At 35.5% G+C, this 27,418-nt stretch overlaps 12 protein-coding genes, 2 non-coding genes and 1 pseudogene across 14 annotated transcripts; 5 read left to right on the forward strand and 10 right to left on the reverse strand.

The window, feature by feature from the left end:
• The window catches only part of LOC106323222, an 8,632-nt pseudogene extending 5,109 nt beyond the window's left edge, over nt 1-3,523 (reverse strand).
• A 5,479-nt stretch (nt 3,524-9,002) lies between these two features.
• On the forward strand, nt 9,003-11,716 carry LOC106320295 (anthranilate phosphoribosyltransferase, chloroplastic). The gene is made up of 9 exons (XM_013758661.1): nt 9,003-9,322; nt 9,392-9,503; nt 10,006-10,149; nt 10,247-10,408; nt 10,494-10,766; nt 10,862-10,952; nt 11,023-11,082; nt 11,207-11,325; nt 11,413-11,716. Exons 1-9 carry the CDS (start codon nt 9,141-9,143, stop codon nt 11,566-11,568), a joined length of 1,299 nt encoding a protein of 432 aa, XP_013614115.1. The 5' UTR covers nt 9,003-9,140; the 3' UTR covers nt 11,569-11,716.
• LOC106320305 (B3 domain-containing protein At5g18000) lies at nt 11,688-13,479 on the reverse strand. The gene is made up of 4 exons (XM_013758671.1): nt 13,210-13,479; nt 12,630-12,924; nt 12,266-12,534; nt 11,688-12,186 (listed from the first exon to the last, which is right to left on the reverse strand). The coding sequence occupies exons 1-4, from the start codon at nt 13,306-13,308 to the stop codon at nt 11,824-11,826; spliced, it is 1,026 nt and encodes a 341-aa protein (XP_013614125.1). The 5' UTR covers nt 13,309-13,479; the 3' UTR covers nt 11,688-11,823.
• Nucleotides 13,480-14,544: 1,065 nt separating this feature from the next.
• Nucleotides 14,545-14,616, reverse strand: TRNAW-CCA. The gene has a single exon. It is a non-coding gene; the product is annotated as a tRNA-Trp (tRNA).
• Nucleotides 14,617-14,745: 129 nt separating this feature from the next.
• On the reverse strand, nt 14,746-15,215 carry LOC106324806 (auxin-responsive protein SAUR21-like). The gene has a single exon (XM_013762790.1). It carries the CDS (start codon nt 15,134-15,136, stop codon nt 14,843-14,845), a length of 294 nt encoding a protein of 97 aa, XP_013618244.1. The 5' UTR covers nt 15,137-15,215; the 3' UTR covers nt 14,746-14,842.
• Nucleotides 15,216-16,292: 1,077 nt separating this feature from the next.
• Nucleotides 16,293-16,781, reverse strand: LOC106323032 (auxin-responsive protein SAUR21-like). The gene has a single exon (XM_013761193.1). It carries the CDS (start codon nt 16,647-16,649, stop codon nt 16,371-16,373), a length of 279 nt encoding a protein of 92 aa, XP_013616647.1. The 5' UTR covers nt 16,650-16,781; the 3' UTR covers nt 16,293-16,370.
• Nucleotides 16,782-17,377: 596 nt separating this feature from the next.
• LOC106327766 (auxin-responsive protein SAUR21-like) lies at nt 17,378-17,846 on the forward strand. Its single transcript, XM_013766013.1, has one exon. It carries the CDS (start codon nt 17,458-17,460, stop codon nt 17,746-17,748), a length of 291 nt encoding a protein of 96 aa, XP_013621467.1. The 5' UTR covers nt 17,378-17,457; the 3' UTR covers nt 17,749-17,846.
• A 432-nt stretch (nt 17,847-18,278) lies between these two features.
• Nucleotides 18,279-18,350, reverse strand: TRNAW-CCA. The gene has a single exon. It is a non-coding gene; the product is annotated as a tRNA-Trp (tRNA).
• Nucleotides 18,351-18,450: 100 nt separating this feature from the next.
• Nucleotides 18,451-18,978, reverse strand: LOC106327763 (auxin-responsive protein SAUR21-like). Its single transcript, XM_013766010.1, has one exon. It carries the CDS (start codon nt 18,874-18,876, stop codon nt 18,580-18,582), a length of 297 nt encoding a protein of 98 aa, XP_013621464.1. The 5' UTR covers nt 18,877-18,978; the 3' UTR covers nt 18,451-18,579.
• Nucleotides 18,979-19,122: 144 nt separating this feature from the next.
• On the reverse strand, nt 19,123-20,582 carry LOC106323255. Its single transcript, XM_013761410.1, has 2 exons — nt 20,507-20,582; nt 19,123-19,946 (listed from the first exon to the last, which is right to left on the reverse strand). Exons 1-2 carry the CDS (start codon nt 20,580-20,582, stop codon nt 19,123-19,125), a joined length of 900 nt encoding a protein of 299 aa, XP_013616864.1.
• A 159-nt stretch (nt 20,583-20,741) lies between these two features.
• On the forward strand, nt 20,742-21,276 carry LOC106327767 (auxin-responsive protein SAUR21-like). Its single transcript, XM_013766014.1, has one exon. It carries the CDS (start codon nt 20,855-20,857, stop codon nt 21,131-21,133), a length of 279 nt encoding a protein of 92 aa, XP_013621468.1. The 5' UTR covers nt 20,742-20,854; the 3' UTR covers nt 21,134-21,276.
• A 584-nt stretch (nt 21,277-21,860) lies between these two features.
• LOC106327765 (auxin-responsive protein SAUR21-like) lies at nt 21,861-22,663 on the reverse strand. Its single transcript, XM_013766012.1, has one exon. It carries the CDS (start codon nt 22,363-22,365, stop codon nt 22,075-22,077), a length of 291 nt encoding a protein of 96 aa, XP_013621466.1. The 5' UTR covers nt 22,366-22,663; the 3' UTR covers nt 21,861-22,074.
• A 379-nt stretch (nt 22,664-23,042) lies between these two features.
• LOC106327764 (auxin-responsive protein SAUR21-like) lies at nt 23,043-23,718 on the forward strand. The gene has a single exon (XM_013766011.1). It carries the CDS (start codon nt 23,248-23,250, stop codon nt 23,542-23,544), a length of 297 nt encoding a protein of 98 aa, XP_013621465.1. The 5' UTR covers nt 23,043-23,247; the 3' UTR covers nt 23,545-23,718.
• A 707-nt stretch (nt 23,719-24,425) lies between these two features.
• On the reverse strand, nt 24,426-25,038 carry LOC106326040 (auxin-responsive protein SAUR21-like). The gene has a single exon (XM_013764080.1). The coding sequence runs from the start codon at nt 24,891-24,893 to the stop codon at nt 24,603-24,605; it is 291 nt and encodes a 96-aa protein (XP_013619534.1). The 5' UTR covers nt 24,894-25,038; the 3' UTR covers nt 24,426-24,602.
• A 545-nt stretch (nt 25,039-25,583) lies between these two features.
• LOC106327409 (auxin-responsive protein SAUR21-like) lies at nt 25,584-26,170 on the forward strand. Its single transcript, XM_013765554.1, has one exon. The coding sequence runs from the start codon at nt 25,730-25,732 to the stop codon at nt 26,006-26,008; it is 279 nt and encodes a 92-aa protein (XP_013621008.1). The 5' UTR covers nt 25,584-25,729; the 3' UTR covers nt 26,009-26,170.
• Nucleotides 26,171-27,418: the final 1,248 nt, after the last annotated feature.

Raw genomic sequence — 27,418 nt, forward strand, 5'->3', positions numbered from 1 at the left:
TGTAAAGAAACCACCCTTGATAGTGCTTAGCACTAGCCCAAGACCGTAATACCCGAGAACCCGAAAGAAACAAGAAAACTTCCAAGTATGAAGAATAATATGGAAGAACTCTCAAAGAGATTTAGAGAACTTTGAGTAGAACACTCTTTCTTTAAGAAAACTTTCTTATACTTTACTTGTTCAACTTCTTGTGTTTTTACAAATGAGAGGATGAAGAGGTATTTATAGCCTCCTAAACTCTATTACAAATATCTAGATGGTTCTATTACAACCTCCTTACTTCCTAGATTTTTCTTTATTCTCTAGATTTTTCTACTACAATATCTAGATATTTTTCTATTTGAGGAGGTGATGATAATTCTAGAAAGATTCTAGAATTTAAGCTTAATTTTGGGTTTAGTCCAATAAGAGTTTATTGGTCCATAATTAAGCATAGCCCAAAATCAAGTTTAACTTCAATATGTATATCTGCTCAATTCCGTTATCCGTAAATGTATATAGATCTGCGTTCGTCACAATCACCTTACTTCCGAATCTAAGATACCACTTAACTAGTTTTTGCAAAGCTTGTAGCTCTACAGAACTGACACAGTCAATAACGACAAGGACTCTCTGGTGCATTAACCTAAGTATTGCTTCTTTTTTGTCGGTTATCTTCATGTCTCTATGATCTAAAATTCCAGATAGAAGCTCCTTTTGAAATTCCATCTTGTTAGAAGCACGCTTCCAAGCTGGCTGCCTATAAAACTTTAGTTGGAAGTTTCTGGAAACTTTATTGTATAAAGCTCTAGCTATTGTGGCTTTACCAATACCCGCAGGACCCCATATCCCCACAAACTTCACCTCGTCCGATTCTAGGCACATCATCGCTTTCAACTTTGCTACGTGAGCTTCTATTCCAACTAAGTGATCAAAATCCGTTGATGGCAACGCGTTAGAAACATCCATGACGATTTTAGAGATCATATCAGCCTCACTAGCCCTAAAAAGACATGACATATAATTATAAAGTTAGAACACTAGACCGAAAACAAGGACTGCAATAGCCTATAGTGCCTAGGCCTGCTTCCGGATTAGATTATACTCTTTTGGTTTCATAATATAAGACGTTATGACTAAATCTAAAATCATAAAAATTAAAAAATTAGGTTAAAAATAGTTTAACCAATCATAAAAAACTTTAAAATATAACTGGTTAAATACTTTTCAATAAAGTTAAAATTAGGGTTATTAGTGATTTAGACCTCCAACTATTTTCAAATCGGATGAAAAACTTTCAGCTAAAATTTTATGTTTTTAAACTTCAAACTATTAAACCGTTAATGTCGTTAACCTTCCGTTAACAGTATCATTTTTTCTTAACGGAGACCCGTTAAATCGAAACACAGTGTTTCATGTAATCAAGAAAACGACACGAGGTTCTTATAATCAATGGATATTTTAGTGATTTAAACCTCCAACTATTTTTAAATCGGATGGAAAACTCACAACAAAAACTTTATGTTTTTAAACCTTCAACTTTTAAACATTTAATGCTTTTAACCCTCTGTAAACAAAGTCATCTTTTCTAAACGGAGAACCGTTACATAAACGACATGAAATGCTTAAAACTTCCATATATCAATAGTTAATGATGATAAGCTTAAATTAACTTTAGAGTCAACTCTTTCAAATAAGAGATCGGTTGTAGCTAGCACTTTGAAATCGAATCCACAGAGAGCGTAGAAACACAATAGAACATATTAAATATAAAATTAAGCTAGGCAGGTAATTGGTTAAAACTGTAAATAATGATAAGCAGTAAATAAGATAGATTGGTTGAGTTCACAAGATAAGATATAAGCTAGACTTTCAGGTTAAGGGAATCCTAATTATGATATAGTTGCTAAGTGCATGTGATAATCAATCCTAGAACTCGAATGCTAATGCAAGATATCCATCTCTCGTTGCGATTCTATAAGTCTGAATCTATGTCCACACTCTCGCGTGTCACATGGAACGAGTGTCGATCGATACACTTATATAGTGTCTACAGCTCGTGTTTAACAACCTAACTCAACAAAATTACTATCAGGTATGAGACTACTCTCGTAGTTGTCAACTCCTAATTCATGATTCTAGTTAACTACTATAGAATGCAAGCAGTAAGACCTAACTCTGTGAAGGATTCTTAATTAATCACCTTAACAGTTCTAACATCAATAATTCATTAATATCATACAAACCCTAAGTCTAACAAGGTTACTACTCAGACATAATCAAACAAAACACAAAGATAAATTGAATGAATTGCATGATATATTATAGATAGATAAACTAGAGTTCCAATACAATACATTGAATGAGTTCTTAATCTTCTCTCCAAAACCTTAAGCTTCTAAAACCTTAATATATTATATGTGTTTTTTTTTGCCTAAACAGTGGCACAAAATATATATCTAGGTAAAAACTCGTCAAGAGCATTTTTGTAATGTGGACATGGATGTAATCCATCCTATCTTGACATCAATTTAACAGTTCACTTTAGAAAATATGATTTTATTTACAGAGGGTTAAAAACATTAAAAGTTTAATAGTTTAGGGTTTAAAAACATACAATTTTAGTTGGAGGTTTTTCATCCGATTTATATATAGTTGAGAGTTTAAATCACTAAAATATCTATTGGTTATAAGAACCTCATGTCGTTTACGTGATTACATGAAATACTGCGTTTCGATTTAACGGGTCTTAGTTAAAAAAACGGTTTTATTAACGAAATGTTAACGATATTAGCGGTTTAATAGTTAAAGGTTTAAAAACATAAAAATTTAGTTGAAAATTTTTCATCCGATTTAAAAATAGTTGGAGGTTTAAATCACTAATAATCTTTAAAATTAACATAAAAATGACAAAATATTTTCATTTTGAAACACTAAATACCTTTTAAAACATCGTGTATATATATATATATTATGAAACCAATGGAGTATATAATATATACCAGAATATCCGTATTTATGGTCAATCCTCACGAAAACAGTGAATTGGATTTGCATTATGTGAACAGTACCATGAAACAGAATGTTCTCCGGCAATAACCGCAACATGACTCAAAGCCTTCCTCCATTTCTTCTTTTGTTCGTCTGTCTTCCCATAACAAGTTTCCTCGAAGACCTTTCCAAAATCTCCCGTCTGCTCTCTCACATCAGATGGATCCACATCGTAGAAGATTGCCATCACAATTTGTCCTAAAGAAACCTTGCACTTCATGATCCGCTGCAACTCGTTCAGACACCAGCTCGAAGAAGGGTAGTTCTTAGATAGGATCACGACAGAGATCCTTGATTCTTCAATAGCTCTTGCGAGCTCAGTGGTGATATACTCGCTCCTCATGATCCCATTATTTTGGAAAGTTTTAATTCCTTTGCTTTTCAACCCTTCAAGAAAGTGGCTGAGAAAAGTTCTGCCGACATCTTTACTGGAGAAGCTTGGGAAGACATCGTAGCTGTAATGACGAGTTGATGGCGATGATTAAGAAGCCATGTCTGTGTAAATTTAACCACTATCTCTTCTTGGTTTTCTCAAATATCGACTTGAAAATTCTTCTCACGAATACGTTATTATTTTATTTTTTTGAACAACGAATACGTTATTTTCTATGATTTTTTTTACTGTGATGACCAAAAACATATAGGCCTATTAGATTTAGCTAGGGGTGTTCAATCCGGATATCGGTTCGGTTTTTTTGGTTTTTGGTATTTCGGTTAGTAAAATATAACTACCATTCTAAATTCATATTTATTTCGGTTCGGTTCGGTTTATATACCGTCGGTTTTCGGTTTATTCGGTTTTATACCAAAAAACATAATTATTTAGTTTGAGATCATATAAAATGAATTTTAGAGTCATATTGTCAACACAATCATTTATTAAAAATATATTATATGTTCAAATAAATGAACAAAAACGTAAAAATGCTTCTACCATCAAATAAAATCACCAAATCTATAATTAAAATCAGAGCCTGAAATTTTGAAAATAAAAGTATGAAACAAAACAGAAACATGAAAGAAAAGTTTTTTCACTCTTTCATATTTGGTGTTCATTAAAGTCATGTTTTTTCGATTGAACACGAAACTCTGTATAGATAAGAAAAAAGTTGTGAAAATTTTCCATTAATTATTTTTCATCAAATTTTTCATCTTCATATTAATTTAGTGAATACTAAAATAAAGCAAAAAGATATATATAAGGTTCTTTATTACTATAACATTATGGTAATAGTTATTAACACAAATTTAACTTATATAACAAATAGATTTTCATGTATTGTTATAAAATAGATACATATTTACATGTTTCTACTTTTAATCGGTTTTGTTTGGTTTATTCGGTTTAATCGGTTATATACCAAACCATATCCAAATCCTACAGTTTTTATAAAATTATATCCATTCGGTTTATATGGTATATACCAAAACCAAACCATATTGTCTATTTCGATTCGGTTCGGTTCGGTACGGTTCGGTTTTACCATATTGAACAGGCCTAGATTTAGCATATGCATATAAGTTATATAGGCAATACAAGGTCACGAGTCACGAGTACAATCGGTTGATCTTCTTCTACGAGTTTACACGCTTTCATACTTCAGCTGATGGTTTATGTACGTAATATAAAACATAAAATATTGTACGTTCAAAATATTACAAGAAAAAATATTTTTACAGTTCTGATTTCCTAGTTTTTATTATTTCTTATTATTTGGTTAATAGTCCACAACATAAAAAACATTTATTTGGAGAAGAAAGGAACACAGCGTTTAATAGGACTGGGCCAAGCTTTCACTTGTCTAGCCTCTCAGTGTAAGACTAAGTCAAGAATCTTTAGCTGCTAATAGAAACCTCATTGATTTAGGACTCTTAAGACCATGATTAACCCAGGGTTCTTAGAGTGGGGTTATTGGCGGAAGTTAAGAAACAGTTTTTTAACTTCTGTTAATAACTCCGGGTTGATCATGCTCTAAGAGCATCGTTAACCCTATAACCCTTATAGTTTTCTTAAAAATTTTTTTTGTCTTATTATATAAACCAAAAAAAAATTAAAAGCGCACCAATCGCGGATCGCTACGTGTCGGTGGAGCCAACAAACAGTGCAAAAAACCCACCACAATAGATCCTTAATAGTTTTTTTGAAAAATATATTAAAAAACTTGAGATGATTTCCCTTTAAAAAAATACTAAATCCAATAAAAAAGATTTGAAAGAAAAATGAAATCCTTCCAAACTCTTCTAAAGTCTCAAGAATTTCTTACATCCATCGGAGATGTTTTTATCTTATGGCAGGCTGGTTAATATTATGATTTATTTCTGAACTTCTTGATCCAAAATAAGCTAGTTAATTAATTAGCAAACTTCATATATTAGATGTTCTACATCGGACACATGCGTGATCCTTGGACAATATATATGTTTATGGGTAATTCTCCACTCTCGAGTTAGTTTTTGGGTGTGAGTTAGATCCATCACTAATATGGTATCAGAGTCCATGGTGAAAACCCAGCATATGATTTCTCACATAAACAGTTTCCTACCTTTGTAGCCTGTAAATGTGGCTCATATTGATGTGGTATGTCCGACATGTTAGGTTTGAGCTGTTTCCATTGGACCGTTTCCAACCCACATCTCGAGAGGGGCTATTAGATGTCCCACATCGAACACATACGTGATCATTGAGCAATATATATGTGTATGGGCAATCATGCACTCTTGAACTAACTTTTGGGGGTGAGTTAGGTACATCACTAATTTCATACACATGTACTATACTGTCAATTATTGTTGTCGTTGATGCACCATATCGAACCCGTGACTTTGATTTATGAAGAGATGCTTAGGAACACTGCCGTGAGATATTGGGCCGTACATTATCGGCGAGCTGGCGGGCAAGGGGAGAAGACGCAGGCTTTGGTGACGAGGTGCGATCCACGAGCGACGGGTATATTCGTGGGGCTATGTTTTTTGGTGGTATTGGTGTTGTATCTTGTACAAAAGAAGATGGTAGCGATGGCGTCAGAGTTTTATTACTTTCGGCATCAAATATTCCGTGATCGAAAACCTTTCGTGATGCTGTTCGTTATCTGACCAGCTCAGGGCCGGTCTTAAAATTTTGGGAATATAGATGATTTAGAAAAAAAATTCAATAATTTAGGAGTTTAATATTTTTTTTACAAATTTAAAAGTCTATTTCTATATATTTTTTCGAAAATTTTGGAGGTTTTATGGTGGCCCTGGCTATTATGGCGAGGTCTACTAAAATCCGACTAGATTGTGTATACTGTATATAGATTGTGTCGTTTACGCTTATTGGGCCATCTTGGGTCGTTAATAGGCCACTAATTGGACTATATATACTAATTCCTTTAGTTGCGTATATAATCAAACATGCGTTTACAAAAGTTTATGGACTATTATATTTTGCAATCATTAAATTATCGGACCTACCTTTTTACCTGTGTGATAATGTGAGGAAATAAGACCAAAATGTACTTATGAAAAACGTTGTTGGTGAGTCACCAATAAAAGACGGATTAAAAAGATGTTATAATCCACCAACCACGTCCTAGGTACGACTGGGAAATCTATACTAATATTGACTAGAAAAGCTCCACAATGCGCCACTTCAGCGAAGGTTATTCCAAAATGTGATACGTGACTTTCTCACTCTTTGCTTCTGAAAAATGGGTTGTCTACTTACGAAAACCTCAAGTTTCATTTAATTTATTTATTTGGATCTATCATTGTTCCAAAATCTCGACACATAAGTCTTTCTTCTTCGATCATGTATGGTCAGAACAAATTAGCCAACAACAACTGTTGGTTTACATAACACATTTCTCCTGAATTCAATCAACCACTATAATGATCTCATTAATGTTGTTCTCATCACTACCTCCACTCTCTCGCATTCATTAGTTCACTCACACTGCCATGGAAACATCTGAAAACTACACATATAACTATAAATACCATAATTGGATTCACTAAAAATCACAAATTCCATCAAATCATTTCACATTCTCTCTTCTTATCAAAAAAAAAAATCTTACATCCTTTCTCTGCAGTTCAGCGATCTTCAATGCCCACAATGACCTACTTTTAATTGAATTAAAAAGCCGAAGGTTGTCCTAAACCAGTCGAGGTGCGATTGCTCCTGTTGGAGAGACTTGGAATGCGAAGAAAGAAAGTGAACTCATGGGTGTCGACATGCTCTTAGTAGATGAAAGGTAAACGCAAAGAAGGTGAGATGGATGATTGAAAATTTCACGAGGCTCACTTGTGACTCGCGGTTCATGGATCATGTCAAGTATGAAGTATCACATGCAATAACATCAACCCCATAAAATTCTTTCCATAACACGACTTCCTAGATAACATAATATAACATTCACTCTCAAAATGAGGGCACCACACAAAAAAATAGACAATCACACAGAATTGCTCAAAACATATTTACAATGAGGATTAAGTTTCGTGCCTCTCAACACACACTATTTCCATAACAATATTACACAACAAATAAAAAATTACAATAAAAAAATGTGCAAAAAAAAAAACCAAAACATGTGACACCACTTACGTTTCAACTATGCGTGCACATAAATTAAGAACCGAAAATCAAATTGAAGGCAACAAAAAAGACAATCCAAAACTAAACAAAAATTCACAAACAATCGAGCGGTTTATATATTTTTGAAGCTGAAAATCAAAATTGTATCATAGAACCAAATAAGAACCTAAAATAGTAATTCTATTTAGTTATAAAATCACCAAAAAATTAAAATATTATTTATAAACCAAATACCCGAAAATTTGAAATAAAAAAAAATATATGCCACCACTGAACATGTGCAACAAATAAATACAATAAAAATGTGCAAACAAAAAATAAAAAAACATGCGCTATCACTATGGTTTCAACTATGCCTCGGCATATTAATTAAGAAGAAAAAGCTGAATCGAAGCCGACAAAAAAAATGAATCTGAAACTGAAATATTTCACTAATAACCGAGCAGTTCATATATTTCTGAAATTGAAAAACTAAAACCGTGTTAGAACCGAACATAGAACCGAATGAGTACTTAAAATATAAATTATATTTTGTTTTAAAATTACCAAAAAATAATATTACTAAAATAAGAAATACCTGAATATTTATTTATCCAAAATATTTAAAATTATTTGAGTTACCCGAAATAACAGAATTATCCAAATAGTTTTTGTTTCAATATTAAAATTTATCTGAATTATCCGATATTAAATCCCAAAACTGAAAAGATCTGATTTTTTACGCGAATTATCCAAAATTAATCAAAATTCATAAGCGAATTGGAACCAAAAGTTTATTGGATATTAGTTGGTTCTTATGATTGGTACCCGAACTAAACCAAAGACCAAAATAACCAAACCAAAACTAAACAAAATTTCATAAATAATTGAATGGTTCATATATTTCTAGAACAAAAAAAAACTAAAAACCGAGAAAAACAAACAAGAACTGAATCGAAACTAAACATTCATGCATAGTTTCAACTGCTTGAGACCAATGCAACACATATTTAAAAAGACAAAAATTATACTTAATGATAAATACTATATACAGTAGAAGTTTTAAAAAAATAAAAAATAAATTTATAAAATAACTAAACTAATAAGCATATACAAACATAACTTATGTTTAACCAAATATAATATATCCCGCGCGAAAGTTTCAAATATTTCTTACTCACCATTTGATTTTAATTAAAAACAAACTTATATAACAAGAAAATATACGCAACATTTTGTAACAAATTGGTTAACCCCAAGTACACTAATTACTAATTAGTAATTATATTATTACATCCAACAATTTTGTAAGAAAATATATGAAAACAAGAAAACTACATGAATCTTTTCTTTGTTTTTTGTCACAACAAATTTAGGAAAATTATAACTGGTTTGGGTATAAAAAGGCCAAACAGAGTTGAATTTTATAAAAGATGAGTTTTAAAGTAGCTTAGCTTTGGTCACTACTTGAGAGATCCATCGTACCTCTCTCTCTCTCTTTCTCTCCCTCCTTCATCTCTCTCTAGTTTGTAAGCAATCGAGCGATTAAGTTATGGCAGTGCCCACCTCCATTGTTTCCGGCATCAAGCTTTCTGGGATCGTCACCTCCTTCAACACCCCAGCTGATGTCTCGAGTCCCGGAAGAATCAGTGTTAAAGTTTATCCGGCATTGCCTCGCCGGCGATTCTCCTCGATCGGAGCTGTGTCCTCAATTCGCGGGGATTCTAGTCGCATGTAAGTCTCGATCTTGGGTTTATGTGTCTGCTTAGAGCTTTGAATCTGATTGTGATCTTGATGTTGCAGCTCTTTCGCTTACTGTCAGAATCTGGGCTTGAGCGGTGGTCTCGGTGCTCCTGAAGCTCTGCCAAGTGTTCGTGAAAATGCCAGCGCTTCTTCCACCAAATCATTCAACCAGGTAAGTTCTCATTTCGGATTTTCACGTTAAAGTTTTCGACTTTAAAAAAAAAAAAAATCCCATCTTTGTGGGTCAGCAGTTCAGGGTCTTGATCAATCTGGTAGTCACGTGATTGGGTCATGTTTGTTGTTCAAATTTCATTTGTATAGCTTGGGCAAAGTTGATGGCTTTGAGTGAAAGTGTATGCACTTAGATGGTGGGTTTAAACAGTTCCGGGTCTTGATGAATCTGGTACTTTAGTATCTGTATCTGTTTCACTTGGTTTGTCTTCCGACTACACGTGATTGGGTCCTGTACGTTATTTGTATGGCTTGGGCAAAGTTGGTGGCGTTTATGGATTTTGAGTGGAACTGTATGTACTTAGATGTGATTAAAAGAGCTTTAGTTTTAGTTTGACATTCCAATGGCCTTGAAGACAGAGGTTTAGTTTAATGAGATTACTATCTTCTCTCATAACATGTTTGCTCTGTTGTATTGTTTTGTTTTGTTTTTTTTTTCCCAGCTGATTGAATCTTTGATTGATCGGGTTGATCTATCTGAATCCGAAGCTGAATCATCGCTAGAGTTTTTGCTGAACGATACAAACGAGGCGCTCATTAGCGCCTTCCTGGTTTTACTGAGAGCTAAAGGAGAGACATATGAAGAGGTAAGTATAAAACTAAGTCAATCTAGGCGTATAAAAACGTATAAGTAATCGTATTTTGGGTAGACATTTACCTTTTAAATAATCCGGTGTTGGGTAGATTGTAGGGTTAGCTAGGGCAATGATGAAGCATGCAAGGAAAGTCGAGGGATTAGCTGATGCCGTGGACATAGTAGGAACAGGTGGTGATGGAGCAAACACTGTCAACATATCAACTGGATCTTCAATACTCGCTGCAGCTTGTGGTGCAAAAGTAGCAAAGGTATAATAACTGATAAAACCCTTAAAAAGAAGTTTGATAATTTTGAAATGTTACGGTAAGTGAATGCATCTGTTTATTTTTGCAGCAAGGGAGTCGTTCAAGCTCCTCTGCTTGTGGAAGTGCTGATGTACTAGAGGCGCTAGGAGTGGTGATTGACTTGGGACCAGAAGGGATCAAGAGATGTGTTGAAGAATCAGGGATTGGTTTCATGATGGCACCAATGTATCATCCAGCTACCAAGATCGTTAGTCCCGTCCGTAAAAAGCTTAAAATAAAAACTGTTTTTAACGTACTGGGACCTATGCTTAATCCCGCTAGAGTGTCTTATGCCGTCGTTGGAGTGTACCACAAAAATCTGGTAACACATACTTACCACTGAATCAGGTCTTAAGTCAACAACAACGACAGAAAGTCTTATACTGATCATATTCTATTCTGTTGTGGTGTATATAGGTTATGAAGATGGCAAAGGCATTGCAACTGTTTGGTATGAAAAGAGCATTGGTTGTTCATTCATATGGCCTAGACGAAATGAGTCCGTTGGGTAAGATTCTCTCTTCCCAAAACCATTGACGTTTCATTGATTACTAATCGTTGTGGCTTAATGATAACAGGAGGAGGACTAGTTTATGATGTAACCCTGGAGAAGATAGAAGAGTTCTCATTTGACCCATGTAAAGATTCTCTCTCAACTCTTTTAGCTCTTTTATCCTCTCTCTCTCTATTGTAGATGCAGCTTGGTGACATATGAGGGGAGTTGGTTAAATTTAAAGGTCATTTCTTTTTTTATTTTGACAGTGGACTTTGGTATACCTCGTTGTACACTTGAGGATTTGCGAGGTGGAGGTCCAGACTACAACGCTGATGTGTTAAGACGTGTGCTTTCAGGGGAGAAAGGATCAATAGCAGATTCATTGGTACGTTTTGTTTCACATCATTCGCTTTCTCTCTGAAAACTTTCACATTCAATTAGTTCATCTCTTTTTTTTTTTTTCTTGTTTTAGATCCTAAACGCAGGTGCGGCTCTTCTGGTTAGCAACAGAGTCCAAACGCTAGGGGAAGGAGTAACCTTGGCCCGTGAAGTACAGTCGTCAGGGAAAGCTATCAAGACGCTTGATTCATGGATCCACTCATCTAACTTAGCTCAGAACTCTCAGTGATTAATGGTGTATACATTTCTCTATATTGTATGAAGGGGACAACACAAGAACAGGTTTGTAACTAGTTTTCTTTGTCAATCAAGAACCAGAAGAGACCATAGAGAGAGATTGTTGTGATGTGTACTCAACCTGAGATAAGATTCATCCATGGATACCAAATCACACTAAACAGAGTAGATAGAAAGAAGACATTACAAAACAGGTCCTAACATTAAACCACAACACCAATAACACAAGTTCTCACTTGTTCTCCAACTAATCCTCACTTTCATCAGCATCATCATCATCATCTTCAGCATCTTCATCATCAGAATCATCCTCATCAGCATCTTCTGCTTCTTCTTCATCATTATCATCATCTTCCTCAATATCATCTTCATCATCATCATGTCTTGAGACTTTGACAAGCATCTCGGTAGGTTTAATGAGCTTGAACGTGCAGACGTCTCCAATCACTAAACCTAACTCTCTGGACAAACGAGACCATCCAGCAGAGAATCTTGACTGTGTATCAGTGACCAAAAACAAAACATCCCATGAATCTTTCCCTTCCGGACGAATCTTGAACCACTTTGTCTTCTTTGGCATATGCATCTCCACAAACACCTTTGGAACTCCCTGTTTCACAAATTTCTTTCATTAGATTAGTTCAATCAATCTGACAATGTTTTGCTGATCTTGTCTTTGCTTATCTTACCAAGAAAACGAGGTGTGATTTCCTTATGGTGATACTGAACTCTGGAACAAGTGATGAGGTGCCTTCTTCTAAATCACTATCCACCACCTTCTTTTTCTTCATACTCTTCTTGTTTTTTTTGGATTCTTCAGCTTTCTTCTTTCCCAAGTTAAGCTCCTGTTTCTTCCCTTGAGCTCTTTTGATAGAATAATAGCTAGACTCAGAGGAAGACACTATCTCCTCCTTCACATGTTTGTATACTCCTTCCCTTTGTTCTCTCTTGTTCATACCTATATATTCATCCAAAACCAACAAACAAAAATCTAAAACTTGTCTTCTTCTTACATAAGCATCACAACTGAGTCTCATAGAGAGGGGCATTTACCGGAACTTGAAGCAATGGTTGCAGATTCTCTTGGTTTAAGCATCTCCGTACCATCTGGTTCGTAGATGTTGACGTTAAAGCGCATATTACCCTCGTGAGTGAAGGTAAGATACTCGTTTTCACCCAAAGCGTTGTCGTTCACAAACTGGTTCCATCCATCATCTTCAATGTAGTGAAAACTTGGGTTCTTGGAGATTTTGACTGTCCATGAGCTTCCCCATGGCACTTTCAAGACCATCTTAAACGACGAAGAGTCGTCGGAGATGCTTCTTATGATGTCATGAGGAATCATTCTCTATGGAGGCACAACAAAATCATGAGAAGGGACATCAAGAAACTAGCATTGCTTCAGTTTCAGTGATATATAGTCTGATCATTTCACAGACAAACCTCACAAGAAATTTGAAAACAAAGATCAGAGCAAGACCTCACCAAGAAACAGATCTAAGTTCATGAGACCACAAGTAGTAGATTTATTTTTGAAACCCTATTTGAAGATGGAAAACCCTAAAAGATTTGATGTTTCAAACTAAAGACGTAGCAAGAAACTAAACTCGGAGATGGAGTGTGAGAAACTTACTATGAGTTGAGAAGATAGATCTTCCCTTCTAAGGATCTTGAAGAATCCAGGACTGTCACCTTCTTCCATGATCTGACCAAAACCACCGTTTCTCACCATCTCTCCTTTTTTTCTCGAAACCCTTCTTCAACCTCTCACTCTTCAATCTAAAGCCCCTTTCTCTACTTCTCTCTCTCTTTTCTCTCTCTTTTCTCTCTCTGTTTGATTATGGGCAAAGCATGGGAGAAAGAGAGGAGACCTTTTTTCCCCTTAAGACAGCCAAATGTAGCTTCCAAAATTCTTAGTGTTTGCATTTACAACATTAATTTCGAATTGATTTTTTTACATGTGGTTAGTTGAGACAGATTCACATGTGTCATGAAACTAATTAGTTTGGTAATAATACAAGGAAACAGGAGTAAGAGTGAGACTTCGCAGACACGCAAAAAGCAGAGCAAATTTCTTGTTTTAGTAACTCAATACTGAAAATGACTTTCCACTTATTTTTTGTTTTATTGCTTAATATATATTTACTTTACAGCCATATATTACGTTTGAAACTCGTATGTATAATTTTAGTCCACCACCTATATCCTTTATATATAGCTTAATTATGTTTTATTTTTTTTTTTGAAAGAATTTTTTTTTTTTTTTTTTTTGAGAAATATATATAGCTAATTAACGTTGCATGCTAAGTTTGAACTACCAATAAACCAATCCATTAACGAGGCCTGGGTTCTTTTTTTTTCTGGAAACAAGGGATAGAGATAGGAGTTTTGTATTCTAGTAGTTTGTAGTTTTCTATTAATATAGCCTGTGTCATAATTTGAATTGACATCCCCTATTGTGCAATGTGCATTATCAATTCCTGACGACAAAAGTTCAATCTTTTGAATTCAACTTATAAGGAATAAAATCATATAAAACTTAGCATGAATAATTTTTAAAACCAATATCAACTTAAGATTGTTTATTTCTTTTGGACAACATCAACTTGAGACTAAACAAGTCAAAACTAACAAATTTCAAAATGCATGTAATAATGAAAATTATTTTGAATACCACACATTTTTAGCTTGTGAAGGGATTCTGAAAGTTTAATAGCTCTAGATACTACATCTTTATATATATATATATTAAAAACTATATTAAATATAATTTGTTGTACTGTTAGGATCAGGTTGACGTTAGTGCTAAGTTTAAAGTTTGGAAAACAAAACATATAATATTTAAAATTCTGATATATTCATGATGAATTTACTTTGTTGGATTTCCCTTTTCTTGAATCATATTGAACTAAAAGGAAAAAATGGAAATAACAGAAATAAAAGATGTCCGAATAAATGTTCGGGAGTTTGAACCCGACGTGAATCGAACACGCAACCTTCTGATCTGGAGTCAGACGCGCTACCATTGCGCCACGGATCCGGATGCTAATCAGTAGGAGTTAGCTTAATTGACCTATGAAGCAATTTTAGTTTTAGGTTATTCAAGTGTTGTGTATTTCGTTTTCAAAGATCGATCCAAAACGTATTACATGAGATCGTGTAGATTGCATGAAAACTGAATTCATTTTATAACCTTTCCAGAAAACTCATTCGAGAAGAAAGAGTAAAGAATCATCTATATACAATGAATAAATCTAACTCTAGTGCTAATCAGTAGGAGTTAGCTTAAAAGTATCTTCAGGACAAGGGATCGTTAAGCCACCCATTGGATGATCGAACCCAAACTCTTCTTCGGCTTTACTGAGAAGAGCTTGAAACGAAGGTTGGCTCAAGTATGAGATTGGCACCACATATCTCTTCTTCTGGCTCTCTCCTACGTACACCGCAAGAAACCCTTTAGGTGGTGCCGCCATGGTTGCTCTTTTGCTTGTAGAAGCTGTTGATGTTACAGAGCGGCCAAGAATCTTCTTTGCACCCAATAAACTTCTCACCAAAGCCATTTCTGAAAGTTTGAATTCTTTTGAAGAGATGTGTGAAAATATAAGGTTATTGGATTGCTTATTGTTGGTTGATGATAGAAAGAATGAGTTATGTGTATATATAGAAATATCAATGAAGATAATGAGTTGCAATCCTCTCTGAAAAATCGTTGAAACTTGTGGTGTTGAAGTGTGGGACAAGCTACCACAATTTCACATGGTTCTGTCTTTCGCATCTGGAAAGAAATGCATTAATGCAATTTGTCTACTTGGATAATCTCCAACGGCAATTCACAAGGGCTTGTTTTCTCAATGTTTCTTTGAATCCGTAGTAGTCAAGTGGTTGGTTGTTTGGCCTATTCTCTAAACTCTGAGGTCGAAATGGATTTAATAAGAACTAAAAGTAGGGACCTGTTGTTCTTCAACAGCAGAACATAACAACAAGTCTCTGACAGTACTAATTATGTTTTTATTTGATTAAATATGACATTAATTTCTATGTAATTTTTTTTATACAAGTGTCTCTCAGTTCATCATTTCACGAGAACAATAAATATTTAGGGCTTTAAGCTTTTGGTAGAAAAAAAAAAAGAAAAACAGTGTACGGAAGATAAATTTTGATCAAATCAAGGATTTTGTTTCTGACATTGTTACGTGAGTTGAAAGACTAATATATAGTTAAACCAGCAGATAACCTAGAAGGAAGGAAGCAGGGGAAATCTCAAGAAACATAACAGGATTTTCTAGAAGATTATGAGTTATACATAAGCTGTAAGAGCCTCACTATATTAGTTTCTACATGATTCTTGTCCTACAACTTTATCGCAGAATGAACTTTACAATTAAACCGGATACTTAATGAATTAAACAAACTCTTAAACTGAGAGCTAATACCCTAAATGAAGAATTTTGTTTCGTTGATAAAAAGAACTGACTAATAGTAAGGCGATCCGTTTAATTTCATCTCTTTGCACTGCTCAGCCTTCTTTGTTAATTTAAAGCCTTCTAATTTTTGGTTAAACAGCAACTAAAGTATAATTTAATTAGTTGTTCAATTGGTGTTGTCATTCTTTTTTCAATGTTTGATCCAAAATGCATAAATATAACATGAATCATGATTATGTAACAGAATAATCACATTTACTTCCAGAACTTTTAGAACAACTCTTTCAAGAAGAAAGAGTAACTAAAAATCTCCTCTATTTACAAGGAGAAAGTCTAACTCTAATTCTAAGAACAAAATGATGGATAATCATCAATGAAGCCGAGAAGTCACAGTGATGAAAGTGTCTTCAGGACATGGGATCGTTAAGCCACCCATTGGATGATCGAACCCAAACTCTTCCTCGGCTTTACTGAGAAGAGCTTGAAACGAAGGTTGGCTCAAATATGAGATTGGCACCACATATCTCTTCTTCTGACTTTCTCCTACATACACCGCAAGAAACCCTTTTGGTGCAGCCGAGGTTGCTCTTTTGCTTGTTGCAGCTCCAAGAATCTTCTTTGCACCCAATAGACTTCTCACCAAAGCCATTTCTAGATTAGTATTTTTTGAAAGTTTGAATCCTTTTGAAGCTTCTGAAGATGTTATGAAAAGGTTCAGGTTATTGGATGTATTGCTTGTTTGTTGGTTGATGATAGAAATAATGGGTAGTGTGTATATATAGAAAGATCAACCAATGAATTGAAACTCTCTGAAAAATCCTTCAAGCTTGTGGACTTGAAGTGTGGGACAGACTAGAGCAGGGTTTCACATGGTTCTGTCTTCACCAACTGAGAAAGTTGTAGTTTAATGCAATTTGTCTTGATGAGATTATTAATTAAGTGTGGGATAATAAACTAAAAACAAATGCAATTCACAAGGGCTTGTTTTCTCAATGTTTGTTTAGATAAGACATATGTTATTGTCAATAATAAAGACCAGCAAGTTTCTTCTGTTCTTCATGTTCTGCGGTGATCATATTCCCTCATCTCTGTGGTCTAAACGGATTTATTTAATAATAACTCATAGTGGGGATTTTAAGTTTCTCAACAACAGAACAACAAGTCTCTGTCACACGTTAACTTGTTCTTTGATGATATCCGCAACTAGGATCACAGGACAGTTATACGTAAAAAATGAACATCTCGTTAGGTTTAGTTTCTTGTCATCTATCATATCTAGAAGACTGAACCATGTGAAACTTTGGTTGATTATGTTCATCATCAATCTATTTATACATCCGGAGACAGAACCAAGTATTCAAATCACCAAGTAGTAAATAAAGCAAATCCAAACCTGAATCTGAGCATCTATAACATTTTTTCAGAAGCTTCAAATTTTAGTTTTCCAGACACGAGAAATGGCTTTGTTCAGAGGTCTCTTGGGTGCAAAGAAGATCATTGGCGTTTCTGTAGCGGTTACAAGCAAACAGACCGTTTCAGCGCCAAAGGGGTTTCTTGCAGTGTACGTTGGTGAAGACCAGATCCAGAAGAAGAGATATGTGGTGCCAATCTCATATTTAAACCAGCCTTCTTTTCAAGCTCTTCTCAGCAAATCCGAAGAAGAGTTTGGATTCGATCATCCAATGGGTGGCTTGACAATCCCCTGTCCTGAAGATACCTTCATTAGTGTGACGTCAAGGTTTCAATGATGATGTTCCAAAAGAAGAAAAAACTAACGTTAGTTAGAGATATAATCATCCAATGTAAATATGTTAACGTTTTACAATGTGAAAGAGTTAAATAATATGAATAGTTTCAGAATGCTTTTTCTCCCAAGTTAAATGAATGTGCAACCAAAACACAAACAATGAAAAGCTAAAAGAGGTTTTTTCTCTCTCTTTGGTTCTCTGTTTTACAATCCACCATTGATTATGCTTTCTTCAAAACTTAATCGTTTTCTTACGTATGCTACTATGGTTTTATTTCCTCTTTCTTGATTCTTTGTTCTTTTTCTTCTAAATCTTTATAGCATGCAGACAGCATGCAGACAGCAGACCAATGTTTTCGCTCTTCATGTGTCGTCGTAACTCGTACGTGTTAGTGTTAACACATATTTTCGGTTATAATAAATTGAGTTCAAACTATATTGTACTCCTAGTAGAACCGGGTGAAAGGTAGCAAAACCGGAGGGTAAATCTTGGGATGGAAACAAAAATTTCCGGATTAATGTTCGGGATTTTGAACCCGACGTGCATCGAACACGCAACCTTCTGATCTGGAGTCAGACGCGCTACCATTGCGCCACGGATCCGGATGTCTAATACCCTCACATATACTTATCTAACCTTGATTTGATATAATACAAAGTTAGGGTTCCTTCGTTTTCAACAATCGATCAAAAATGGTGTCTATTGCATGAAAATGACATTCACCTTGTAAACATTTAGAACAACTCTTTCAAGAAGAAAGATAAAAAAGTCATATATTATACAATGAATAAGTCTACTTCAAGAATAAAATACTGGAAAATCAGTTATTCATCACTGGATCCTAGAAGTCACATTGATGAAGGTATCTTCGGGACAAGGAATGGTTAAGCCACCCATTGGATGATCAAACCCGAACTCTTCCTCGGATTTACTGAGAAGAGCTTGAAAAGAAGGCTGGCTCAAGTATGAGATCGGCACCAAATATCTCGTCTTCTGACTCTCTCCTACGTACACAGCCAGAAACCCTTTTGGTGGTGCCACTGAGGCTGCTCTTTTGCTCGTTGAAGCTCCTGCGGTGTAGAGGCCAAGAATCTTCTTTGCACCAAGTAGACTTCTCATCAACGCCATCTCTTTTTTTAAAGTTTGAAAAATTTTTTTGAGGCTTTTGAAGATGTATGAAAAGCTTCAAGTTGATGGATATGTTGCATCCTGTTTTTTTTTTTTTTTAATTGAAGATATCCTTTCCAAAATATTCTTACATCACAAAAGTACGTAATGAAAGGTAAAGAAAGAGCAGAAGAAGAAAAAATGATGGTTTAAAATGATAGAAAGAGCACAAGAGAAGATGCCTTCAATGATTATAGAGAAGGAGAGCTATGGCTGGAAGTATTGGAACCAAAGATGAAGGTATGAAACGCCAGCCATAGTGGACGAATGGGTACCCATCCGAGACAAACTTTCCTTTTGATCCAAGCCATGGAGCTTGGCTCTTAAAATTGTTTGAAGCTCTTTCAACAGGGAAGTAACAGACCTTGAAGTTGCAGTGTGGATCCTTGTGTTTCTTTCTTTCCAAATAAGATAAACTGCCGCCTGGAAAATGATCTTACACAATACCTTAAGCTTTGCATTAGTCGTAAAGGACCTGAGCCATACCAGATTATGCTCAAAGCTATTAGGTGGTGAGAATGGAGCTGCTTGAAACAAAAAATTCCAAAGGTCCAGCGAGAACGAACAAGCGAAGAATAAGTGATGAAGACTCTCATCAACCGTATCGCAAAGAGGACACAAAGGAGTAACATCTAAACCCCACCTTCTTAGCTTATCTCGAGTCGGCATTCTATCACGAGCAGCAACCCACGTGATAAATGTATGTTTCGGAATATTTCCTTGGAACCAAACCGACGAGAACCAGTCAACAGGAGGTGGCATCGGGTGCAAAGTACTCCAAGTTAAAGCAGAGGAAAAGACAGCAGGAGGTGAATGCAAAGTATTACGCCAGAGAAAAATATTCGGGAGAGAAGAGTTTATTTCAGCAGGCAAGTCAGGAAGACAAGCTCGCAGCAGAAGAAGAGTGGGATGTCTTCCCCTTGGCCTAGACCAAGCACCCCTCGAAGCAGCCTGTTTGACAGTAAGCATAAAGCGTATGCCAGTAACTCTCGGACCGTTTGCCCCTGTAAGGTTAATCAAAGGTCCTAAACCTGTCCAATTATCATGCCAAAAAGAGGCAGTATTCCCAGAATGAACCTGACATACCAAGAAAGGCCTTGCCAACTCCCGGAGCTTAATCAGCCGTCTCCATATCCAGGAGCCATTTCCCGTGGAGACAGTTCTGGATGTTGCTTCCTGTTTGTTGATGATATAAAGAAAGGGTTATGTGTGTATATAGAAAGATTAATGAATGAGTTTGAAAAGTCCTTGAAACATGTGGTCTACAAGTGTGGGACAGGCTATAGAACATGGTTCTGTCTTTAACATCTCTAAAAGATGCATTAAAGCAACTTGTCTACTTGGATAATCTCCATATCCAGTTCACAAGGGCTTGTTTTCTCAATGTTTCTAAAGAAAGAATCCTTTATTTTACTTATAATTGTCATGTGTGATCCTAATATTATCAAAGAACAACTTGAACGGTGGAATAGACTTCTTGTTATGGTTGTTGAGAAACTTCAGGTCCCATTTAGTTCTTATTAAATCCATTAAGACCACAGATATGAGATAATAGGAAAAATAAACAACCATAGAACGTGGAAGAAAGAACCTTGCTGGTCTTTGTTATTGACAGTGGCATATGTATCATCTAAAGCTTTTTGAGACAACAAGCCCTTGTGACTCATCTATCATCAAGACAAATTTCATTAATGCATCTTTCCATAGTTTTTAAGACAGAACCATGTGATCTGCTCTGGTCTGTCCCACGATCCAAGTCCACAAGTTTCAAAGTTCTTTTCTATGAGATTTCAACTCATTCATTGATCTATCTATATATACACACGAGTCATTCTTTCTATCATTAACCAAAAACAAGCAATTCAATAACTTTAATCCTTTCATACATCTTCAAAAGATTCAAAAGAACTCAAACGTTCAGCAACAAAAGTAAAACGAAATGGCTTTGGTGAGGAGTCTATTGGGTGCAAAGAAGATGCTTGGAGCTGCAACAAGCAAAAGAGCAACCTCAGCTGCACCAAAAGGGTTTCTTGCAGTGTACGTAGGAGAAAGCCAGAAGAAGAGATATGTGGTGCCAATCTCATACTTAAGCCAGCCTTCGTTTCAAGCTCTTCTCAGTAAATCAGAAGAAGAGTTTGGGTTTGATCATCCAATGGGTGGCTTAACCATCCCTTGTCCTGAAGATACTTTCATCAATGTTACTTCTAGGCTTCAGTGATAATTGTCCAACATATTGTTCGTCTAGTTAGAAATAGATTTGTTCCTTGTAGATAGAGGATTTTTTTCTCTTCTTCTTGAAAGAGTTGTTCTATAACTTTTTGAAGAGAATGCCACAGATACGAAGGATCTATGTGAATGCCATATAATTTTTTGAAAAACCATACAATTTTTTAAAAACTCTCCAGAGAATCATTACAAAGCATGAAGAACAAAAACCATGTTGCTTGTATTCCACTCAACCTGAATACCTGATAAACACATATGAAACGCATAATAACTACGTGAAACTCTGGTCTTTGTATATCACAAGTTTCAGCTCAGTAACGTCTCTCGGCTCCAAAAAAATGATGTCGTCATAAAACAGAGTTAATCTTTGCAAATAGATAGACACCTTTTCCATTTACTTCTGAAGAGAGTTTGTTGCAGAGTATACGAAATTCAATGTTAAATCGGTATTTGATCATACAAAAACATTAAGAAAAACTTCCCACAAAATCAGCAGATTTCGTTTGTCAATCGGGTAAAATGTGTAATGTGTTACTGAATGCTTGCTCTGTCTTACTTCTAGCAAATGTCATGTGATCCAACGTATCCAAAACATTGAGCTGACCGAGCCATACCGAAGCTGTAAAAATCTGTCTCAAAACGAGGTATCCTCTGGAAACAAGTGGTCTTTGGGGTCATTACTGAGATGGTAATCTTAAGATTAGAAGCTAATTTGTCATAAGAGATAAAAAGCTAATTTGTCATAAAACAAGAATCTTATATTGGTTTGGGTCCTTAGAAATATGGCATAGACATTTGAGATTTTTAAATTATAACCTCTTGAATAACTCTTTTTCACAAAGAAACAGGAAAACTGTTAACATATTTACATTAAATAATTCTATATCTAACTTGGGCTAACTAATGTCAGTTTCTTCTTCTTTTGGAACATCTTCATTGAAGCTGGGAAGTCACATTGATGAAGGTATCTTCAGGACAAGGAATCGTCAAGCCACCCATTGGATGATCAAATCCAAACTCTTCCTCGGATTTGCTGAGAAGCGCTTGAAACGAAGGCTGGTTTAAGTATGAGATTGGCACCAAATGTCTCTTCTTCTGGACCTGGTCTTCACCAACGTACACTGCAAGAAACCCCTTTGGTGCTGAAAATGTCCTTTTGCTTGTAACCGGTACAGAAAAGTTAATAATCCTCTTTGCACCCAAGAGACCTCTAAACAAAGCCATTTTCTTGTGTCTGGAAAATTGAAATTTGAAGCTTCTGAAAAAAGGTTAGATGCTCAGATTCAATGTTTCGATTGCTTTAATTACTACTTGGTGATTTGAAGACTTGGTTATGTCTCTGGATGTATAAATAGATTGATGATGGAATGAAAACCACCCTGGAACCATTGAAGGCATGGGACATACACAAAGAGAGTATCACATGGTTCTGTCTTCTAGAGATGATAGATGACAAGAAACGAAACCTAACGAGCATCATCTGTTTGTTTTCTCATGTCTGACTAATAAATGAAGAGAAGAAATGAAGGTACTCAATTTTTCTTACGTATAACTGTCCTGTGTGAACCTAGTTGTGGATATAACCAGAGAACAACTTGACCTGTGAAAGAGACTTGTTGTTCTGTTGTTGAGAAACTTCAGGTCCACACTTATAGTTCTTATTAACTAAATCCATTTAGACCACAGAGTCATGAGGGAATATGATCACCACAGAACATGAAGAACAGAAACTTGTTGGTCTTTATTATTGACAATGGCATATGTCTTATCTAAACAAACATTGGGAAAACAAGCCCTTGTGTATTGCATATTGAGTATGTCTTTAATATATTGTCCTACTTATATCAATCAAGACAAATTGCAATAAACTAAAGGTCTCCAAATGCAAAAGACAGAACCATGTGCAACTGTGTTCTCGTTTGTCCAACGCTTCAAGACCACAAGATTCAAAGATTTTTCAAAGTCTTCAACTCATTCACTACTCTATATATAAAACACAAATCCCACTCTTTCAATCATCAACCAACAACAGCAATCCAATAACTTGAATCTTTTCATACATCTCTTCAAAAGAGTTTAAAATTTCAGACAAAAAAAAAGTACAAAATGGCTTTGGTTAGAAGTCTATTGGGTGCAAAGAAGATTCTTGGTCGTTCCGTAACAGCAACAGCTTCTACAAGCAAAAAAGAAACCATGGCTGCGCCAAAAGGGTTTCTTTCGGTGTACGTAGGAGAAAGTCAGAAGAAGAGATATGTGGTGCCAATCTCATACTTGAGTCAGCCCTCATTTCAAGCTCTTCTCAGCAAATCAGAAGAAGAGTTTGGGTTCGATCATCCAATGGGTGGCTTAACGATCCCTTGTCCTGAAGATACTTTCATCAATGTTACTTCTCGGCTTCATTGATGATTATCCATCATATTGTTCATCTAATTAGAGATAGACTTGTACCTTGTAAATAGAGGATTTTTTCTCTTCTTCTTGAAAGAGTTGTTCTATAATTTTTTGAAAGTGAATGACATAGACACAATTCGCTCAATAATCTTTAATGTCTTGTGCTCTTATTTGATCATTACTTCATTCGGTGTGTCTCTGCATTCAACATAAATCATTTTTGAAAATATGGAAAAAAAAAACTAATCAGATTATCATTACAAAGCATGGAGAACAAAACCATGTTGCTTCTGAAACACAAAAACTGAGTGAACCTCTTTGTTGAGAAATAAAAAACTATGTGAAACTCTTTTCTTTGAATATCACAAGTTTCAACTTTGTAATAACGTTCTTTTAGCTCCAAAATAATGATCTAGTCATCAAACAGAGTTAATCTTCTACAGAGAGTTTGTTGCAGAGAATATGAAATTCAGTGTAAATTCGGTATTTAATCATACAAAACATTAAGGAAAACTTTCAATATAATCAACAAATTTTGTTCGTCAATCGGGTTAGATGTGTAATGCGTTCACTGAATGATTACTCTGTCTTTCTTCTAGCACTTTTCATGTGCTCCAGTGAAACCTGAACACTGAGCGGATGGAGCCATACCGAAGCAGTAAACATCTGTCTTAAACATCTAGCAATTTGATTGTGCAGTGAGATCACTGAGATGGTAATCTTCAGATTAAAAGCTAACTTGTAATAAGATAAGAATATTACTGAAGCTATAACATACTACCCTTATGGCCATATATTGGTTTGTGTCTGAAAACAGATATGGATACATAGACAATTGTGTACGCAAGAATGATGAAATTTTTATCATTGAATAACCATTGCTTTACAGAGAAATATGGAATACACATTTGAGCTTTGTAATCTCTTGAATAACTTTCTTTCACAAAGAAAGAAGAAAAAGTTAACATATTTTTTTTAAAAAAAATGGTAAAACAGTTAACATATTTACATTGAATAATTCTATCTCTAACTCGGGCAAACTAATGTCAGATCTTTATTCTTCTAGAACATTACTGAAACCGGGGAGTCACACTGGTGAAGGTATCTTCAGGACAAGGGATTGTCAAGCCACCCATTGGATGATCAAATCCAAATACTTCCTCGGATTTATTGAGAAGAGCTTGAAAAGAAGGCTGGTTTAGATATGAGTCTGGCACCAAAAATCTCTTCTTCTGGACATTGTCTTCCCCAATGTACACCACAAGAAACCCCTTTGGAGCTGAAACTGTCTTTTTGCTTGTAGCCGCTACAGAAAGGCCAATAATCCTCTTGGCACCCAAGAGACCTCTGAACAAAGCCATTTCTTGTGTCTTGAAATTTGAAGCTTCTGAAAGAAGTGTTAGATGCTCATATTCAATGTTTGGATTGCTTTCTTTACTACTTGGTGATTTGAAGACTTGGTTCCTGGATGTATAAATACATTGATGGACTGACAATTACCCTGGAACCATTGAAAGTATGGGACATACACAAACAGAGTTTCACATGGTACTGTCTTCTAGACATGATTGATGACAAGAAACGAAACCTAACGAGATGTTCATTTTTTACGTATAACTGTCATGTACTCCTGAGTGATCCTAGTTGTGGCTATAATCAAAGAACAACTTAACGTGTGACAGAGACTTGTTGCTGTGTTGTTGAGAAACTCCAAGTCCCCACATTGAGTTCTTATTAATTAAATCCATTTAGACCACAGAGATGATGGAATATGATCACCACAGAACATGAAGAACAGAAACTTGTTGGTCTTTATTATTGACAATAACATATGTTTTATCTAAACAAACACTGAGAAAACGAACCCTTGTGAATTGCATCTGTTTTGAGTTTATTGTCACACACTCAATTAATAATCTCACCAAGACAAATTTCATTAAATTAGAACTTCCCCAGTTGGTAAAGACAGAACCATGTGAAACTCTTCCCTAGTCTGTCCCACACTTCCAAATAACATGATTCAAGGATTTTTCAGAGAGGTTTCAATTCACTCGTTGATCTTTCTATATAAACACATCACATTACACAGTATTTCTATCATCAACCAACAAACAAGCAATACATCCAATAACTTGAACCTTTTCATAACATCTTCAGAAGCTTCAAAAGGATTCAAACTTTCAAAAAAAAACTAGAAATGGCTTTGGTGAGAAGTCTGTTGGGTGCAAAGAAGATTCTTGGAGCTGCAACAAGCAAAAGAGCAACCTCGGCTGCACCAAAAGGGTTTCTTGCGGTGTATGTAGGAGAAAGTCAGAAGAAGAGATATGTGGTGCCAATCTCATATTTGAGCCAACCTTCGTTTCAAGCTCTTCTCAGTAAAGCCGAGGAAGAGTTTGGGTTCGATCATCCAATGGGTGGCTTAACGATCCCATGTCCTGAAGACACTTTCATCACTGTGACTTCTCGGCTTCATTGATGATTATCCATCATTTTGTTCTTAGAATTAGAGTTAGACTTGTTCCTTGTAAATAGAGGAGATTTTTTGTTACTTTTTCTTCTTAAAAGAATTGTTTGAAAAATGTTGGAAGTAAATACCATTATTCTGTTATAGACACAATCATGATTCATGTTATATTTATGCATTTGGAGCAAACATGGAAAAGAGAATGACAACACCAATTGAAAAACTAATTAAATTATACTTTAGTTGCTGTTTAACCAAATTATCATCCATTGAAGGCTTCAAATTAACAAAGAAGACTGAGCAGTGCAGAGAGATGAATTAAACGAATCGCCTTAATATTTGTCGGTTCTTTTTATCAACCAAACAAAATTCTTCATTTAGGGTATTAGCTCTCAGTTTAAGAGTTTGTTTAATTCATTAAGTATCCGGTTTAATTGTAAAGTTCATTCTGCGATAAAGTTGTAGGACAAGAATCATGTAGAAACTAATATAGTGAGGCTCTTACAGCTTATGTATAACCCATAATCTTCTAGAAAATCTTGAGATTTCTCCTGCTTCTCTTCTTTTTAGGTTTATTTTTTGTAACACAACATTCATTAATTAAAAGAGTCATGTGGTCGAGCCACCAGATACAACGCATAGGGCCTGTTTCGCCAAGCGATCAGCCTCAGAGTTTTTTCCCCTAGGAATCCAACAAAAGGTAGAGAATTCGAAATGAGGACAAGAAATTCTAATATCAGCCACAATTCCATAAAATTCTGTCGGTTCCACCGTTGCGTTCAACGCCTTTATAAGTTGAGCTGAGTCCGATTGGAATATGACTTGCTGGAGCCCCAGTTCCTTACTCTTCTTCACTGCCTCACGCATTGCCAAGGCAGAGTTTCCCCTGTTTGCTTGATGATCCATCCTATCCCGGAATTCTTGGTTGCACCATTCCAAGCTGCATCGGTTTGTATGACAGAGCTGTGTGATGGCACAGTTATCTGTGCTCGTGGGATCTTCGCCTTGCTTCCTTCCTTGTTCTGGGCGTTGAGCCATTCCTTTGCTGCTACAATTGCCTTTGTGGTAACATCTGTTGACATGAAGAATTAAACAAAGGGAAGTAATGGAGGAAGTGGGAGAAGTGGCCATATCACTTACCAAATGGGGAGGAATGGCTAGTCCACTACTAGTTAGTGGAAGAAGTGGGAGGAGTGGTCATATCCCTTACCAAATGGGGAGGAGTGGCTAATCCACTACTAGTTATTTATTTTTACACTATTGAGTGCTTATTGCTTTTGTTTCCTTTAAATACACCATGTATGTTACACAATTCAATAAAAACATTTCTTTCATTCTCTCAATCTCACAAATCCTCTCATTCTCTTAAATTCTCAAATTTCTCTTCTCTCTCAAATACTTACGGTTACTTCACTCCTTTTT

The sequence above is a fragment of the Brassica oleracea genome, chromosome C2 (genome assembly GCF_000695525.1).
Source record: "Brassica oleracea var. oleracea cultivar TO1000 chromosome C2, BOL, whole genome shotgun sequence".
Lineage (NCBI taxonomy): Eukaryota > Viridiplantae > Streptophyta > Magnoliopsida > Brassicales > Brassicaceae > Brassica > Brassica oleracea.

Bases quoted from the DNA above. Each gene is read 5' to 3' on its own strand.
- LOC106320295 (XM_013758661.1), top strand. From the start codon at position 9,141: ATGGCAGTGCCCACCTCCATTGTTTCCGGCATCAAGCTTTCTGGGATC. The intron at 11,083-11,206 runs GTAAAGATTCTC...TTATTTTGACAG, and splicing joins AGAGTTCTCATTTGACCCAT to TGGACTTTGGTATACCTCGT. The intron at 11,326-11,412 runs GTACGTTTTGTT...TTCTTGTTTTAG, and splicing joins GATCAATAGCAGATTCATTG to ATCCTAAACGCAGGTGCGGC.
- LOC106320305 (XM_013758671.1), bottom strand. From the start codon at position 13,308: ATGGTGAGAAACGGTGGTTTTGGTCAGATCATGGAAGAAGGTGACAGT. The intron at 12,925-13,209 runs GTAAGTTTCTCA...GTGCCTCCATAG, and splicing joins ATCTATCTTCTCAACTCATA to AGAATGATTCCTCATGACAT. The intron at 12,187-12,265 runs GTAAGATAAGCA...TTTGTGAAACAG, and splicing joins AATCACACCTCGTTTTCTTG to GGAGTTCCAAAGGTGTTTGT.
- LOC106324806 (XM_013762790.1), bottom strand. From the start codon at position 15,136: ATGGCTTTGGTGAGAAGTTTATTGGGTGCAAAGAAGATTCTTGGCCGC.
- LOC106323032 (XM_013761193.1), bottom strand. From the start codon at position 16,649: ATGGCTTTGGTGAGAAGTCTATTGGGTGCAAAGAAGATTCTTGGAGCT.
- LOC106327766 (XM_013766013.1), top strand. From the start codon at position 17,458: ATGGCTTTGTTCAGAGGTCTCTTGGGTGCAAAGAAGATCATTGGCGTT.
- LOC106327763 (XM_013766010.1), bottom strand. From the start codon at position 18,876: ATGGCGTTGATGAGAAGTCTACTTGGTGCAAAGAAGATTCTTGGCCTC.
- LOC106323255 (XM_013761410.1), bottom strand. From the start codon at position 20,582: ATGAGTCACAAGGGCTTGTTGTCTCAAAAAGCTTTAGATGATACATAT. The intron at 19,947-20,506 runs GTTCTTTCTTCC...ATAATTGGACAG, and splicing joins CAATAACAAAGACCAGCAAG to GTTTAGGACCTTTGATTAAC.
- LOC106327767 (XM_013766014.1), top strand. From the start codon at position 20,855: ATGGCTTTGGTGAGGAGTCTATTGGGTGCAAAGAAGATGCTTGGAGCT.
- LOC106327765 (XM_013766012.1), bottom strand. From the start codon at position 22,365: ATGGCTTTGTTTAGAGGTCTCTTGGGTGCAAAGAGGATTATTAACTTT.
- LOC106327764 (XM_013766011.1), top strand. From the start codon at position 23,248: ATGGCTTTGGTTAGAAGTCTATTGGGTGCAAAGAAGATTCTTGGTCGT.
- LOC106326040 (XM_013764080.1), bottom strand. From the start codon at position 24,893: ATGGCTTTGTTCAGAGGTCTCTTGGGTGCCAAGAGGATTATTGGCCTT.
- LOC106327409 (XM_013765554.1), top strand. From the start codon at position 25,730: ATGGCTTTGGTGAGAAGTCTGTTGGGTGCAAAGAAGATTCTTGGAGCT.